Here is an 18,149-nt window from a genome sequence, read left to right on the forward strand (position 1 = left end):
AAAAAAACGCCTTACTATACTATGTCGAAAAAAAATGCAATTTTTCAAACATGTCGTAAAAACATTCCATATGATGAAATAATGTAAAGGAGGCCAGTGAAAAACACTCCAGAAAGGTTTTCTTTGAAAAAAAAATCATCATGAATTTTGGCGCAAAAAAACGCCTTACTATACTATGTCGAAAAAAAATGCGATTTTTCAAACATGTTGTAAAAACATACCATATGATGAAATAATGTAAAGGAGGCCGTGAAAAACACTCCAGAAAGGTTTTCTTTGAAAAAAAAATCATCATGAATTTTGGCGCAAAAAAAACGCCTTACTATACTATGTCGAAAAAAAAATGCGATTTTTCAAACATGTTGTAAAAACGTGCCATATGATGAAATAATGTAAAGGAGGCCGTGAAAAACACTCCAGAAAGGTTTTCTTTGAAAAAAAAAATCATCATGAATTTTGGCGCAAAAAAACGCCTTACTATACTATGTCGAAAAAAAATGCGATTTTTCAAACATGTTGTAAAAACATGCCATATGATGAAATAATGTAAAGGAGGCCGTGAAAAACACTCCAGAAAGGTTTTCTTTGAAAAAAAAATCATCATGAATTTTGGCGCAAAAAAAACGCCTTACTATACTATGTCGAAAAAAAAATGCGATTTTTCAAACATGTTGTAAAAACATACCATATGATGAAATAATGTAAAGGAGGCCAGTGAAAAACACTCCAGAAAGGTTTTCTTTGAAAAAAAAAATCATCATGAATTTTGGCGCAAAAAAAACGCCTTACTATACTATGTCGAAAAAAAATGCGATTTTTCAAACATGTTGTAAAAACGTGTCCATATGATGAAATAATGTAAAGGAGGCCGTGAAAAACACTCCAGAAAGGTTTTCTTTGAAAAAAAAAATCATCATGAATTTTGGCGCAAAAAAACGCCTTACTATACTATGTCGAAAAAAAATGCGATTTTTCAAACATGTTGTAAAAACGTGCCATATGATGAAATAATGTAAAGGAGGCCGTGAAAAACACTCCAGAAAGGTTTTCTTTGAAAAAAAAATCATCATGAATTTTGGCGCAAAAAAAACGCCTTACTATACTATGTCGAAAAAAAATGCGATTTTTCAAACATGTCGTAAAAACATTCCATATGATGAAATAATGTAAAGGAGGCCATGAAAAACACTCCAGAAAGGTTTTCTTTGAAAAAAAAAATCATCATGAATTTTGCCGCAAAAAAACGCCTTACTATACTATGTCGAAAAAAAATGCGATTTTTCAAACATGTTGTAAAAACATGCCATATGATGAAATAATGTAAAGGAGGCCGTTAAAAACCCTCACAGAAAGGTTTTCTTTGAAAAAAAAAATCATCATGAATTTTGGCGCAAAAAAACGCCTTACTATACTATGTCGAAAAAAAATGCGATTTTTCAAACATGTTGTAAAAACATACCATATGATGAAATAATGTAAAGGAGGCCGTGAAAAACACTCCAGAAAGGTTTTCTTTGAAAAAAAAATTCATCATGAATTTTGGCGCAAAAAAACGCCTTACTATACTATGTCGAAAAAAAATGCGATTTTTCAAACATGTTGTAAAAACGTGTCATATGATGAAACCATGTAAAGGAGGCCGTGAAAAACACTCCAGAAAGGTTTTCTTTGAAAAAAAAATCATCATGAATTTTGGCGCAAAAAAACGCCTTACTATACTATGTCGAAAAAAAATGCAATTTTTCAAACATGTCGTAAAAACATTCCATATGATGAAATAATGTAAAGGAGGCCATGAAAAACACTCCAGAAAGGTTTTCTTTGAAAAAAAAATCATCATGAATTTTGGCGCAAAAAAACGCCTTACTATACTATGTCGAAAAAAAATGCGATTTTTCAAACATGTTGTAAAAACATACCATATGATGAAATAATGTAAAGGAGGCCGTGAAAAACACTCCAGAAAGGTTTTCTTTGAAAAAAAAATCATCATGAATTTTGGCGCAAAAAAAACGCCTTACTATACTATGTCGAAAAAAAAATGCGATTTTTCAAACATGTTGTAAAAACGTGCCATATGATGAAATAATGTAAAGGAGGCCGTGAAAAACACTCCAGAAAGGTTTTCTTTGAAAAAAAAAATCATCATGAATTTTGGCGCAAAAAAACGCCTTACTATACTATGTCGAAAAAAAATGCGATTTTTCAAACATGTTGTAAAAACATACCATATGATGAAATAATGTAAAGGAGGCCGTGAAAAACACTCCAGAAAGGTTTTCTTTGAAAAAAAAATTCATCATGAATTTTGGCGAAAAAAAAACGCCTTACTATACTATGTCGAAAAAAAATGCAATTTTTCAAACATGTTGTAAAAACATACCATATGATGAAATAATGTAAAGAGGCCGTGAAAAACACTCCAGAAAGGTTTTCTTTGAAAAAAAAATCATCATGAATTTTGGCGCAAATAAACGCCTTACTATACTATGTCGAAAAAAAATGCGATTTTTCAAACATGTTGTAAAAACATACCATATGATGAAATAATGTAAAGGAGGCAGTGAAAAACACTCCAGAAAGGTTTTCTTTGAAAAAAAAATCATCATGAATTTTGGCGCAAAAAAACGCCTTACTATACTATGTCGAAAAAAAATGCGATTTTTCAAACATGTCATAAAAACATACCATATGATGAAATAATGTAAAGGAGGCCGTGAAAAACACCCCAGAAAGGTTTTCTTTGAAAAAAAAATCATGAATTTTAGCGCAAAAAACCCCTTACTAGACTATGTCGAAAAAAAATTTGATTTTTCAAATATGTCGTAAAACCGTGCCATATGATGAAATAATGTAAAGGAGGCCGTGAAAAACACTCCAGAAAGGTTTTCTTTGAAAAAAAAAAATCATCATGAATTTTGGCACAACAAAATGCCATAGTCTACTATGTCGAAAAAAAATGCAATTTTTCAACATGTAAAAACGTGCCATATGATGAAATAATGTAAAGGAGGCCGTAAAAAACATTATGGTAAGGCTTTCTTTGAAAAAAAATCATGAATTTTGGCACAAAAAAAAATGCCATAAACATCATAGTACATGCTGTACTTTGATGTTTTTTGGGTGACATGCTATACTATGACGTTTCAAGAGCGGCATGCTATAGTATGACGTTTTTAGAGCGACATGCTATACTATGACGTTTTTAGAGCGACATGCTATACTATGACGTTTTTAGAGCGACATGCTAAACTATGACGTTTTTTGAGCCACATGCTATACTATGACATTTTTAGAGTGACATGCTATACTATGACGTTTTTAGGACCAAAGGCCATACTATGACGTTTTTAGAGCAACATGCTATACTATGATGTTTTTAGAGTGACACGCTATACTATGACGTTTCAAGAGCGACATGCTATATGATGACGTTTTTTGGATGGCATGCTATACTTTGACGTTTTAAGGGCGACATGCTATACTATGATGTTGTTTGGACGACATGCTATTCTATGACATTTTTAGATCGACATGCTATAGTATGACGTTTTATGAGCAACATGCTATGCTATGATGTTTTTAGAGCGACATGCTGGACTGTGACGTTTTTAGAGCGCCATGCTATACTATGATGTTCTTTGGACTACATGCTAAACTATGACGTTTTTAGAACCACGTGCTATACTATGATGTTTTTAGAGCAACATGCTATACTATGACGTTTTTACAGCGACATGCTATACTGTGATATTTTAAGAGCGACATGCTATACTATGATGTTCTTTGGACGACATGCTAAACTATGACGTTTTTAGAGCCACATGCTATACCATGATGTTTTTAGAGCAACATGCTATACTATGACGTTTTTACAGCGACATGCTAAACTATGACGTTTTTTGAGCCACATGCTATACTATGACATTTTTAGAGCAACATGCTATACTATGACGTTTTTACAGCGACATGCTATACTGTGATGTTTTAAGAGCGACATGCTATACTACGATGTTCTTTGGACGACATGCTAAACTATGACGTTTTTAGAGCCACATGCGATACCATGATGTTTTTAGAGGAACATGCTATACTATGACGTTTTTACAGCGACATGCTATACTATGATGTTTTAAGAGCGACATGCTATACTACGATGTTCTTTGGACGACATGCTAAACTATGACATTTTTAGAACCACATGCTATACTATGACGTTTTTAGAGCAACATGCTATACTATGACATTTTTAGAGTGACATGCTATACTATGACGTTTTTAGAGCTACATGCTATACTATGACGTTTTTAGAGCAACATGCTATACTATGATGTTTTTAGAGTGACACGCTATACTATGACGTTTCAAGAGTGACATGCTATATGATGACTTTTTTTGGGCGACAGCTATACTATGATGTTTTTAGAGCGACATGCTATATTATGACGTTTTAAGAGCGACATGCTATACTATGACGTTTTTAGAGCGACATGCTAAACTATGACGTTTTTTGAGCCACATGCTATACTATGACATTTTTAGAGTGACATGCCATACTATGACGTTTTTAGGACCAAAGGCCATACTATGACGTTTTTAGAGCAACATGCTATACTATGATGTTTTTAGAGTGACACGCTATACTATGACGTTTCAAGAGCGACATGCTATATGATGACGTTTTTTGGATGGCATGCTATACTTTGACGTTTTAAGGGCGACATGCTATACTATGATGTTGTTTGGACGACATGCTATTCTATGACGTTTTTAGATCGACATGCTATAGTATGACGTTTTATGAGCAACATGCTATGCTATGATGTTTTTAGAGCGACATGCTGGACTGTGACGTTTTTAGAGCGCCATGCTATACCATGATGTTTTTAGAGCAACATGCTATACTATGACGTTTTTACAGCGACATGCTATACTATGATGTTTTAAGAGCGACATGCTATACTACGATGTTCTTTGGACGACATGCTAAACTATGACATTTTTAGAACCACATGCTATACTATGACATTTTTAAAGCAACATGCTATACTATGATGTTTTTTGGACCAAAGGATATACTATGACGTTTTTAGAGGGACATGCTATACTATGACGTTTTTAGAGCCACATGCTGTACTATGACGTTCTTTGGGCGACATGCTATCCTATGACGTTTTTAGAGCAACATGCTATACTATGATGTTTTTAGAGCAACATGCTATACTGTGACGTTTCAAGAGCGACATGCTATACGATGACGTTTTTTGGACGACATCCTATACTCTGACGATTTTAGAGAGACATGCTATACTATGACGTTTCAAGAGCGACATGCCATAAGATGACGTTTTTTTAGATCAAAGGCTATACTATGACGTTTATAGAGTGACATGCTATACTATGATATTTTGTTGAACGACATGCTAAACTATGACCTTTGTTGGACCAAAAGCTATACTATGACATTTTTTGAGCAACATGCTATACTATGACATTTTTAGACCAAAGGCTATACTATGACGTTTTTAGAGTGACATGCTATACTATGACAATTTTAGAGTGACATGCTATACTATGACATTTTTAGAGCAACATGCTATACTATAATGTTTTTAAAGCGACATGCTATACCATGATGTTTTTTGGATGACATACTATGCTATGACGTTTTTTGGACCAAAGGATATACTATGTTTTTAGAGCGACATGTTATACTATGACGTTTTTAGAACGACATGCTGTACTATGACATTTTTAGAGCGACATGCTATACTATGACATTTTTAGAGCGACATGCTATACTATGACGTTTTTTGGACCAAAGGCCATACTATGACGTTTTTAGAGCGACATGCTATACTATGACGTTTGTTGCGTGACACTCTATACTATAGGGTTTTTAAATTGACATATTACTATGACGTTTTTATTTGTTTTATTTTTTTTGGTCTTTAGCAACATATAAGAATTTGAACAGTTTTAAAAATTACTATACTTTTACTTGTGCAATGAAATATTATTCTATGGCATTTTTTAGACGACATATACTCTGATGTTTTCTTGAAAAACATACTATTTTGACAATATACTGCACTATGGCATTTTTTGAACCACATATCATACATGACAATTTTAGGCAACATCCTATCATTTTGCACTTTTTGAACCACATAATAATCAGTGGGGTTTTTTGCCTACATGCTATACTATGAACTACAGGCCATACTATGTTATTCTTCAAAAGTATACTATACTTTGACATTTTCTGAACTACATCTTATACTATGGCGTTATACACAGAGTGCTTTGGTTACATGTTGATTTATAATCTACATTTTTTTCTGTTTTGTTTTTTGACGGGATTACCACAGACCTGACTGTGAACACCGTTGACACCCACCTGAGGGAGATGCTGCCTAAGATCTCAAGGCTGCTTGGTCGTGGTCTTTCTGGTCCTGCTCCAGAACGCCTTCATCAACTACGTCTTCTTTTGAAGAGGCCCTCAGATGCTGCAATCTCTGACCTTAAGGAGGAATTGCTACTTTCACTCTGTAACAAGACGGTGGTTATTTTAAAGACCCAGCTCCTTGCGGCTTTAAGTGAAAGTTTAACACCCATCAAAACGGAACTAGAGACAGTTAAATCTGAGCTGTCGGTCAGTATTTCAAATATCGTGTCCGACCCGGCTGCCCTAAAGCACGCTGTGGGTGAAACGGAAACTTCACTCTCCACATCACCGACGACATCGTCACACTCCAAAGCAGAGCACCTGTCTGCTGAACTTTTAAAAGTGGACTATAAATGTGAAGAATGTGAGCAGCAGCAGACTGTGAGCAGCAGGACAGATGTGATCAGAAAGAAGTCATTTTCTTTTTTCTTTTCTTTCTGGTTGACTTGATGCTGTCAGATGCAGGTGTTGGAGCTGATTCTGATCTTTCAGGATAAAAAAAGCTGCTTTTCCTTCACAAACTTTTCAGGAAATTATTCTCTCAGGTTTTCTCTGCTATTTATATTTTTATTATCTGTGATTATTTCATTATTTCTTTATTGTAAAAATAAAGTTTGAGGCATAAAGACTCATTTAGTTATTTTAATCCTGAAATCTTTGATGTAGCAGAACTAAACTTCCATTTTCCTTCTTGTACTTCTGATACTAGAACTAAACGTATCTTCAACATGGATCATCTGCTTCTCATGAATCAGCAGCAACATCACAACAAATGAGACAATTTTCAACAAATTCATGAAACTGATGTCATTTAAAACTATCAGTCTGTTTTAGTGTCAAATTAAAGCTGATTACTGAAAACTAGAACATTGTTACTGTTTCAAACACATTTAAGTTTCCTGAATGTTACATTAATGTCAACCAGCCACAGTTTTATGAACTTAATGAACCACATTACAGGAACACAACACACTTCAGCTGTTTACATGAAACTCAACACAATAGTTTGATGCTACGTTAGCTTTAATCATGCTACGACTGAGCAGCTAGCTCGGTTAGCATCGCTAACATTAAAGCTAATATTTACTATGCTAACGTTCTTCTCTGGTCAACACACACTGAAAGAAACTCCACCAACATCTGGAGTGCATGGCACACATTACATCTGACACTAAGCTGCATATAAAGTGCATTAAAAGCGGCACCGATACGAAAATAAACATTTACTCACGGAACTGTCAGAGTCCTTTCAATATCTGCTGGTAGAATCAGCCAAAGGTAGAAAACTGGTTAAAACAAGCCAACGGGCAGGAAAACTGTCTGTGGAAATGTTCTGCTGCTCCACCGATAAATAAACCAACAGTTATTATATCAGAATTAATCCAAGGGAGGAGAACAGAGTCTCTGCTGCCTCCTCCATAGGACCTGTCAATCATTCCAGACCGGACAGTCAATCAAGTAGTCCCGCCCCCTGGCTTCGCAAAACTTTAACGCTCTATAAAAAAATCAATATTGATTTATTTTAAGATCGGCCACCTGATCTCTCATTTTGACCATGAAAACCAACGAAAAAAAATGTATATACAGTCTATGCACCGTACTCTTTGGCTTCACACTTGCTGATGACCACTTCCGGTCTCAGAAAATGAAAAAAACGGACCTTTTTTCGTTTCTGTCTCTTACTGATTTTACTTTCTTGTTATTCTAAATATAAAACAAAAATCAAAGCATTTAAAAAAAAAATCGTATATCCCTTTTTGATCATGAAAAGGAAAAACGCCTTGTATTTCAATTTTAATTTTTGCATTTTAAAATGAAAATCAAATAACCACTCGTTTTTTGTTTTTCAATACCCGTTTCAGAACGGAAAATCCAATTACCAGATCCGTACACGGACCGTGGTGGATGTCTGGTGTGTGTGTGGGCTGTGTGTCTGAATGTTTTTGTTAAAAAAAAAAAAAAAAAAAAAAAAAAAAAAAAAGTGGGACTGAAACGACTGAGAGCTCCTATCTGTGCAGGCTACAGCCGAAAACTACAGTTGTAGTTGTCGGCTGAAAAACTACAACTCCCGGCAACAACGACACTTTCTGTTGATGGGGACGGGAGCCTCTCGGGTATGGACACATACGAATCATGTGACAGGACATGGCCACAACGTGATCACGCTTATTTCAACGTAAGAAGTCCTCCTAATACCGGTGGTCTGGTTTATAAAGAGTTTTGTTGTGTGCGCTTTATTGTGTATTTTTGTAAACCCATCACTGCAACGAAACAGCACACTGAGACCTGGTGAATGTGTGAAATGTTAGTGTAACTCCTCAGATTTTATATACAAAAAGAATTATCGATCTATCTTATCTGGTTTAAAATCTACAGCCAATCAAAAATCAATATGCAAAACGTAGCGCCGGCGCTACGCTGGGTTCTAAAGGGTTAATAATGGAGAATAACTTGTACTTCCTCTTCCACAGTCATCTTTTTCTTGCCTAAATGCAGTAGACATTTAATGTGCCAAAGCACTGTGAGTTTGTATTTCATGAAATTGATACTTTAGCAATACACCGAAAGACTAAAACCTTTGATCCAGCATGAAATAAATTTTCATTAAATTTACAAGTGTTGTGTCTCCAGAAATTCTTCACATGAACCTCCAACTCCCTGTAAAGTTACTGTAGTGCCACACACACTTAGACTTATGGTAGTTCATCAAATAAAACATTTGCAAGGCAAAGTTTGAATAGGTGCTCATCTCTTTTATTAATGGAACTCCAGTCTTGTAGGACAGCTCAGTACACCAGCTAGACAATATAATACCCCTTTACTTTTAATCAATTCAGACAGGCCACTTCGTCAGATTTTAACCATATATTTCAGACTGGCATGCAGTTGTGTTTGGAGGTGACTCTGCTCAAGTGATGCACCAGAACAATCTGCGCAAGCATGACAGACAGTCCCTGAGATCAGCACAGAGCGTGTAGAATGAATGAACGCCGCCTCAGTTATAAGACTCGCTAATAGGAGTGGACTGACTACGAGCACGATTTGACAGCATAGAACCTTATGACTCTCCTGACTTTGTGCCCTTTATGAACTAGCACGAAGCTGCATTTCTTACACTAGCAATCACAATCAAAAGCAAGTTAGACACATGAAGACAGCTATATTGGGCCACCAGCATAGAAAGACAAACACAGGGATTCTACCCATCTTCCACTTTGACTCAGAGGGACAAGGTTTCATCTCTACATTAGTCATCAGGAAAAAAAACACCATAAAAGTGCTCTTTCATATCAGACAACTTTGGAGAACCAGACATGATTCATAAGTGCCAACTTGGATATGATCCAAAGCAAAGAAATACAAAGGCTTCATGACACATCTAATAACACAAACACAGTAACTAGCTCAAACACCTCTGGATTGGACATCCAAAACTAACTTTTTTCTATACTAAGACAAAATGTAAGTAGCATTGGATGAAAAGTTTACTGTTTAGTGTGAAAGGAATGGAAACTTGTGGGATTGTATGGAACAACTATGAAAGGTCAATGACAGTGGAGGGCGAAAGCAGAGCAGCTCTGTTCAGGCCACCAGAACTACATCCATGGTGTTGGTGTAACCGGAACCTGAACACCAGCCGGTCAATACGATAAAAACGTCATCTTCTTTGAAGAAGGCTCTGACCTTGCCTAGAAAATTAAACATTGAAAGGCTGTGTGTGTGTATATATATGTGACCCTTCAGGGACGTCTTCTCTTTCTAAAATGACTCTCAGGATTGTGTCAACAGCAGGTTTATTCCACATCTGCAGTCATAACAAAGGATAATGGAATTCACTGAATCGTCAGCTTGTGGGCAACAGCATGTGCTCTGTCCTCTTCATAAATCCTCCGTTGCTCTGAGGATTACCCATTCATATATCTTAACACTTAGTACAATACAATAAAAACAGTGATCGTATAGTGGATTAATTCATGTAGTTAATAAAACAAATGAAAGAAAACAGAAATTGTCCCCCTCTTGATTATTTGACGGTGAGGTACAAGAAATTATTACAATAACAAAAATTTTCCCTGGACTGTTACCTTTTTTTGTTTAGTATTTCACATATTCAGAACAGCAAACATACTACAAAACACAGTTATTGAACATCCGGCAACATAACTCATTTACATATTTCTAACATTAAATTATAAAAAGGGACACACTGTAACATACCTGCAGTCATAACAAAGGATAATGGAATTCACTGAATCGTCAGCTTGTGGGCAACAGCATGTGCTCTGTCCTGAAAGACGGCAACGTGTTAGCGATAGCTAGCTGCGCAGTGGAATTTTTTACAACGATAAAACATATCAAAAACATACAATCAACTTCAAAAAAATATGGCGAAATGATTCTGGGACACACAATAAATAACCAAGTGAAGCCAGCTAAAGTTCTACATAGTTATAAATGTAGTTAGCATTGTTTTGCCCACAGACATTTACAGACAAGTTACCCCTTCATAAATCCTCCGTTGCTCTGAGGATTACCCATAATCCTTTGCTACGACTATACATGCTTCTGACAGCAGGCGGCGTAGTTGTCGCATTTAGCTGGATTTAACCTGAATTTTTTTTTTTTTAACTATGTTACATATATATAGATATACAAGCATTCAGAAGGAAGGCTCAGGTACTGTGGGCTCAGGTGGTCCAGAGCAGCCCTAACTAATAAGTTTTATCAAAGAGGAAAGTTTTAAGTCTAATCTCTGCAGTCGAGAGGGTGTCTACCACCCCAAACCAAACTAGGTGTTTCCACAACAGAGAAGCCTCATAAATAAAGGCTCTGCATCCCATTCCACTTCTGGAAACTCTGGGAACCACAAGTAGAGTGCTCTATTTGAATGATATGGTACAACAATGTCTTTAAAATACGATGGAGCTTGGCAATTAAGAATGCCATACATAAGAAGTATGATTTTAAATTATATTCTGGATTTAACAGGGAGCCAATGAAGAGAAGCTAATATGGGGCAGATATAATCTCTTTTACTAGTTGCTGTCAGAACTGTGGCTGCAGAATTTTTAATCAGCTGGAGGTTTTTAAAAGAATTATTTGGAAAACCTAATAGTATGGAGTTACTGCAGAGAGAGTCGGGTGGCGTGAATTTGGTCATAGCTGGGTTTGGTGTATCATTGATGCACTTACTGAGAAGAAGAAACTTGGTGCGGGCACAGCAGTGAGTTTGGCTCTACTGTCTGCAGTTCATTGGCATGGTGTGCAACGGAGAGAACCTCAAAGCGAGCATCAAAGCGACTGGTGCATGCCAGGACAGAGGTAAGATATAAAGTCTCATTGATATCATTTTTGAAGCTCTGCCACCTAAATAACATTTAGTAATAGTGTTAACAATAGAGGTGAAAGTGTAAATTTACCAGCAACAATAAAACAGCTGAGACATTTTGAGTTTATTACTGCGGCATGCTTTTATCGACATGATATCACTCTCTAAGGTCAAATTTTAAAGCCATTGTAATTCCTGAGTCATCTTCCTCACCACTGATTTCTTTAATAAATTCATCCCACACACAGGTTGACATCTACAGTAAGAATAATCTCTTATCTCTGTGTTTTTATGTGGGACAATAAAGGTTAAACTACAATAATAATTTATGTAGCACTGTTTTGCACCCTGTCACTAAATTAACATAAATTTGTTTTAACATCTCTTGAAGAACTCTGCATCATATATTTGTCTTTTGTTGTAGGAGTGGATTAAATTGTGGCCATCATGGAAGTTCTCCAACAACAGATTGGCAGTGTTAACTTGTTCCTTGGTAATGAAGGTGCCCAATGACCCCATCATTGTGGGGACAAGGAGGGAGGGGGACATGGAATCTGAGTGGGCCATTTTCAAGCCTTCTAATTCTATGAATCTATCAATCCTGTGTTCAGAGCTGTGGTCAGAAGGTCACTGGTGCCTGTCGTGGTGGTAACCTGAAAACTTCCCAGTGCCTGCATTGAAGGAGGCCATCAGGCTGAAAAATTAGACCTTTTGGGCCTAGTTGGCTTGGGGCTTGAAGCAGCAGATGAATACCAAGGTGCCAAAAGGGCTGTAGCGGCAGCAGTTGCGGAAGCAAAAACTCAGGTGTAGTAACAGTTCAGAGAGGCTGTGGAGAAGAACTGTTGGTTGGCCTCGAGGGGGTTCTGGCATTTCATTCAATGCCTTAGAAAGGAGAAATAGGGTTTTGCCCAGGCTGTATACAACTGGTAGGTTGGGATTGCTGACCCAGACTGGGGACATTGAGTGGTAATAAGAATACTTCGAGGAACTTTGTAACCCAGTAAGCATGTCCTCTGCTGAGATGGCAGATCCTGAAGACTCAGGGGAAACCTTGCCCATGTCCATGGCAGAGAATGCGCAGGTAGTCCAGAAACTCCTTGATGGCAAGGCGCCCAAATGTGGAAAGATTTGCCCTGTGATGCTGATGACTCTGGACATTGTTGGGCTGTCTTCCTGGCACACGTCTTCAGTCTAAATTAAATTTTTCTGGTAAAGCACTGACCTGGATGGAATCCTACTCAAATTAGAGGAAACAATGTGCAAGAGTGGGTAGTAAATGTTCCCCATTTACAAGTTGTACAGCAGGAGTCCCTGTCACTGTACCTGTATTGCTGGTCCACCAGCAATGATGAAAATAGCTGAGTCATTCTGGGTGTGTTTAAGGCTGTTACAATTCTTGAGTCAGCCTTCTTACCTCTGATTTCTTTATTAAATGCATCACACACACACAGGTTGACACTGACAGATAAGAATTCATCTCTTATCTCTGCCTTTTATGTGTTAATTGGAGCCAATAAAAGTGAAACTACAGCAGTGATTTGTGTTGCACTGTTTTGAACCCTGTCACTACATTGACATATTTTTGTTTTAACATCACTAACAACTGTGCATCATATATGTGTATGTTGTTGTAGGAGTGGATGAGACTGTGGCCATCACGATGAAGTTCTCCAACAATTGACTGGCAGTATCTACTGGCTCCGTGGCAATGGAGCCTTGCCAATGGTGCCTTCAATATGGGGACAAAGGTAGGTCATCCAAGGATTGCTGCATAACCAAATACAATTTGAAGAGCCTGGCATGCACTATCAGTTTGTACTATGCACCTGTACACAGTGTGCTGACTAAGCCATGGTTTTGTGGAGCTCAGTTTCTTGCAGTCAGAAACAACACATCATTTCTTATCATTAATATACACTACCTTTCAAAAGTTTTGGGTCGCTTAGAAATGTCCTTATTTTGGAAAGAAAAGTATTTTTTTCAATGAAGATAACATTACATTAATCCGAAATACAGTCTAGACATTGTTAATGTGGTAAATGACTATTCTAACTGGAAAAAGCTGATTTTCAATGGAATATCTACATAGGGGTACAGAGGCCCATTTCCAGCAACCATCACTCCTGTGTTCTAATGCTACATTGTGTTAGCTAATCGTGTTGAAAGGCTAATTGATGATGAAAAAAAACCCTTGCACAATTATGTTAGCACATGAATAAAAGTGTGAGTTTTCATGGAAAACATAAAATTGTCTGGGTGACCCCAACTTTTGAAGAGTAGTGTATATTTTTTTGCTCGTCTGTCACCCTCTTACATTGTATTTTGGAATTATGATTTATTTTAGGTTACGCAGGTGCAATAATTGCGACCTGTCTTTAATACTGTCCATAATGTAGAAACAAACAATAAATAATTAAACTGAAAAAATACCAGTCTAAACTATACTTTGCATCTTATACAAGACAGGTGATGATTGTAAATCAATCAGCAGTTCTGGAAAAAGCTGACTCATTCTTGTTTTTTTTTTAAAGCTCCTGTAACTCCTGAATCATCCTTCTTAACATTTATTTCTTTATTACATTCATCACACATGGGTTGACATTGACAGATAAGACTCCATCTCACATCTCTGTCACTTTTATGTGTTAATTGGGGCAATAAAGGTTAAACTACAACAGTCAGTGATGTTATACTGTTTTGAACCATGTCATTAACTTCACATTTTTTTGTTTTAACATCTCTAACAATTTTGCATAATGTATTTGTATATAGTTGTAGAAGTGAATGAATTTGTGACTATCACTGTAAATTTCTCCAACAACAGATTGGCAGTGTTCACTTGCTCCTCAGTTATGGAGCTGCACAGTGTTGCCATCTTTCTAGGGACAAAGGGCACTGTCTGGGCACGAGGCCAGTACCTGGACATTAGATCTGTACAAAAAAATTACCTTAATTTACATTTTAAGCAATAATTTCAGCTGGAGTCTATCCCAGCTGACTCGGGCGAAGGCAGGGGACACCCTAGACAGGTCGCCAGTCTGTCGCAGGGCTGCTGGGACAGAAACAATTGTCTTAAATAACTGATGGAAAATATGAAACTTTTTCATAATGAGATGCATTAGTACACAAAGCCTGTAATGATGGCATGTCAAAAAACTAAAGCAGTGTCGCCACCTTATGGCAAAGGTAGGTCACTGCTATTATAAACCCATGAGGCTCATCTCATTTTACTGGTTTAAGACTCTTCAACTCATCTGCTCGAATGTCTGGTGGGAGTGACTATGACGCAGTGAATGAGAGCTTGGATATACTGTTTATAAAATGAGATAAGAGGATAGACTACAGTCTGTGTTCAAACTCAGTCTGTCTCTGTCCAACATGGCAACCAGGTGGGGAATCTGCAGCACAGGGTTCATCAGCCATGACTTCACTGTGGCTCTGAAAACTCTTCCACCTGGAGAACATCAGGTATTAAGAGATCTTATAAAATCTGCTCATGATATCTGAAAGAAACTGTTTGGTAGATTTAGTTTAGTTGGAGCACTTTTGGAAACTGCAGTCTACAGTGTGCAACATTTTGGTTAGGCTTTTTTTTTATTATACCTATGGCATTGAGGAACAACAGACAAAAAACAAACCAATTGAGAATACACTTTATTGATTTGTAAATACAGTATGAAATGCAGCACTTAAGAGTAAATGGGATTTTCTATGTGTGAAACGACACCCGGTAGATGTGACCTTTTGGTGTCACTGAGAAAATTAGACAAGAAAAACAATCATTATTTGCATAATTATGCAGAAGTTTTCCACCTATTGGGAGGACAGTCCTCCATCAACTTTGTAATATACAGTCTACTGCAACAAACGTGATTTTAATGAGCCTCTCAGTCAGGCAATAGAGGAGTAACTCATCTGTTTGTATTCACAGGTTGTGGCTGTGGCAGCTCGCAGTTTGAAGGATGCACAGGAGTTTGCCAAAAAGCACAGCATCTCCCGAGCATATGGCAGCTATGAGGAGCTGGCCAAAGACCCAGACATAGGTCAGTAAATACAGGACCTTTACTTGTATCAGAGCACATTTACAGTGTGGTATTAGTAGTTCCACTTAAGTAAAAGATGGTAATACCTTCTCTACCACTATGTGCAGATGTGGTGTACGTTGGAGTTATCCACCCCTACCATCACAGCACTTGTCTGCTCTTTACAAATGCCAAGAAGAACGTTCTGTGTGAGAAACCGCTGGCCATGAACCGTAGAGAGGTTCAGGAGATTTTGGACTCTGCAAAGAAGAATGATGTGTTCCTCATGGAGGTACAGTTCAAAGCATTACCAGTTATTGTCATGTATTCCATCTAAGCAAACATATTTTATATATAAATATTTTATTTCAGTTGTCTTTAATCACATCTAAAACTAAATCTTACTTTGAGTTGACTCAGCTTAAATCACTACAGAACACAACACCAAGCACTGAGAAAGTCACAGCGAAATACTTTGTCGTTTTGTTGCAGGCTGTCTGGACTCGCTTTTTCCCAGCCTCTGTGGAGATCAGACGGCTCCTGGCCCAGAAGGAGTTGGGCGACGTGAAGTTGGTCGTAATTGAGTTTGGTGTGCCATTGATGCACCTTGTGAGATCAATGAAGAAGGAGCTGGGTGCAGGAACAATAATAGATATTGGTGTCTACTGCATGCAGTTCATTAGCATGGTGTACAACGGAGAGAAGCCAGAGAGCATCAAAGCCACTGGTGTATGCCAGGCAGAAGGTAATAAAGAATAGGCCAGTGAGTCTCATTGACATGATTTCTGAAGCTCTGGCACTGAAGTAACATTTAGGGAAGACTTTTCTTACACAGTAGCACTGTGACCAGTAAGGTCCCCTGCAATGATGAAAATAGCTGACTCATTCTGGGTTTGTTTAAAGCTACCATCATTCTTGAGTCATCCTTCTTGCCACTGCTTATTTATTAAATTCATCACACGCACAGGTTGGTATTGATAAGACTGCATCAGTTGTGTCTTTTATGTGGGTCAGTTAAGATTAAACTACAACGTTGCACTGTTTTACACCCTGTCACTAAATTCACATATTTTTATTATAAAAACTCTAACAACTGTGCATCATATATTTGTATGTTGTTGTAGGAATTGATGAGACTGTGGGTGTCGTTCTGAAGTACTCCAACAACAGATTGGCAGTGTTTACTTGTTCCTCGGTTTTGGAGCTGCGCAATAATGCCATCATTGTGGGGACAAAGGGCACAATCCGGGTAGGTTATTAAAAGAGGGCTGAATAATGAAATTCAATTCAAAGAGCCTGACATGCAACATCAATTTATACTATACACCTATAGATAGTGTATGGACCAAACTGTGGTTTTGGGGAGTTCACTTTTTGTGGCCAGAAACAAATTTTTTTTCAGAAATAAAAAAACCCCCTTGAATTAGCTTTTCTTTATTATTATTTCTATTAATAAGAAAATAATACAAAAATGATTACGAACATAGATCACAGATATATGTTGCTGCTGGCTGTGGATGGATAGATTTCTTCTTTTGTTTTGTGCCGCAGGAAGATGATGTCCAGTTCATTTTTTAAAAATATCTGCTGTTTTCATTGTGCACATTTTTAGGTCCCTGAAACCGTGTGGAGCCCCACATCACTAGACGTGAATGGGAAGGTGACTCAGTACCCACTGCCAGAACCCTATTTACCTCTCAGCTACATGAACGGTACAGGGATGCGTTATGAAGCAGAGGAGGTTCGACAGTGTTTGCTCAAAGGTACTTGGACATTCAGCATATTTTATTCTGTATCCATATTATTTCAACCACTAGTTAATATTTTAACAATCATTGGTGCTTTCAAAATTATCGGACATGCAGTGTTATGTGTTACACACGTTGAACACAAGGTGGCATCAGAAACACTGAAATGTTAGTGGCCCTTAAGTGTGTTTGTACAACCAGACTTATCAGTATGTGTTTTTCCATGTAGGTCTGAAGGAGAGTTCAGTTATGCCCCATTCTGACTCTATGCTGCTGGTTGAGTTGGAGGATGAGATCCGCAGGCAGGTGGGGGTGGTGTACAGCCAGGACTCCAAGTAAATGTTCAGCATGTACCCAGGCTGTGGTAGAGGAGAATCATTTAATAATGGAGAATAAATTGCACTTCCTCTTCCACAGCCATCTTTTTCTTACCTAAATGCAGCAAACATTTAATGTGCCAAAGCACTGTGATTTTGTATTTCATGAAATTGATACTTTAGCAATACACTGAAAGACTAAAACCTTTGATCCAGCATGAAATAAATTTTCATTAAATTTACAAGTGTTGTGTCTCCAGAAATTGTTCACATGAACCTCCAACT

The 18,149-nt window shown here is 37.3% G+C and overlaps 1 protein-coding gene across 1 annotated transcript; it reads left to right on the forward strand.

The window, feature by feature from the left end:
- The first annotated feature begins 15,087 nt into the window (after positions 1 to 15,087).
- Positions 15,088 to 18,109, forward strand: dhdh.2 (dihydrodiol dehydrogenase, tandem duplicate 2). Its single transcript, XM_023268863.3, has 7 exons — positions 15,088 to 15,245; positions 15,709 to 15,820; positions 15,928 to 16,091; positions 16,292 to 16,544; positions 16,924 to 17,048; positions 17,412 to 17,562; positions 17,777 to 18,109. The coding sequence occupies exons 1-7, from the start codon at positions 15,156 to 15,158 to the stop codon at positions 17,884 to 17,886; spliced, it is 1,005 nt and encodes a 334-aa protein (XP_023124631.2). The 5' UTR covers positions 15,088 to 15,155; the 3' UTR covers positions 17,887 to 18,109.
- The last annotated feature ends 40 nt before the right edge of the window (positions 18,110 to 18,149 follow it).

This window comes from Amphiprion ocellaris, chromosome 1 (genome assembly GCF_022539595.1).
Source record: "Amphiprion ocellaris isolate individual 3 ecotype Okinawa chromosome 1, ASM2253959v1, whole genome shotgun sequence".
NCBI classification, from domain to species: Eukaryota; Metazoa; Chordata; class Actinopteri; family Pomacentridae; genus Amphiprion; species Amphiprion ocellaris.

Coding starts and splice junctions, on each gene's coding strand:
- dhdh.2 (XM_023268863.3), top strand. CDS start 15,156: ATGGCAACCAGGTGGGGAATCTGCAGCACAGGGTTCATCAGCCATGAC. Junction 16,092..16,291: donor ATGATGTGTTCCTCATGGAG/GTACAGTTCAAA, acceptor GTTTTGTTGCAG/GCTGTCTGGACTCGCTTTTT. Junction 16,545..16,923: donor TGGTGTATGCCAGGCAGAAG/GTAATAAAGAAT, acceptor ATGTTGTTGTAG/GAATTGATGAGACTGTGGGT.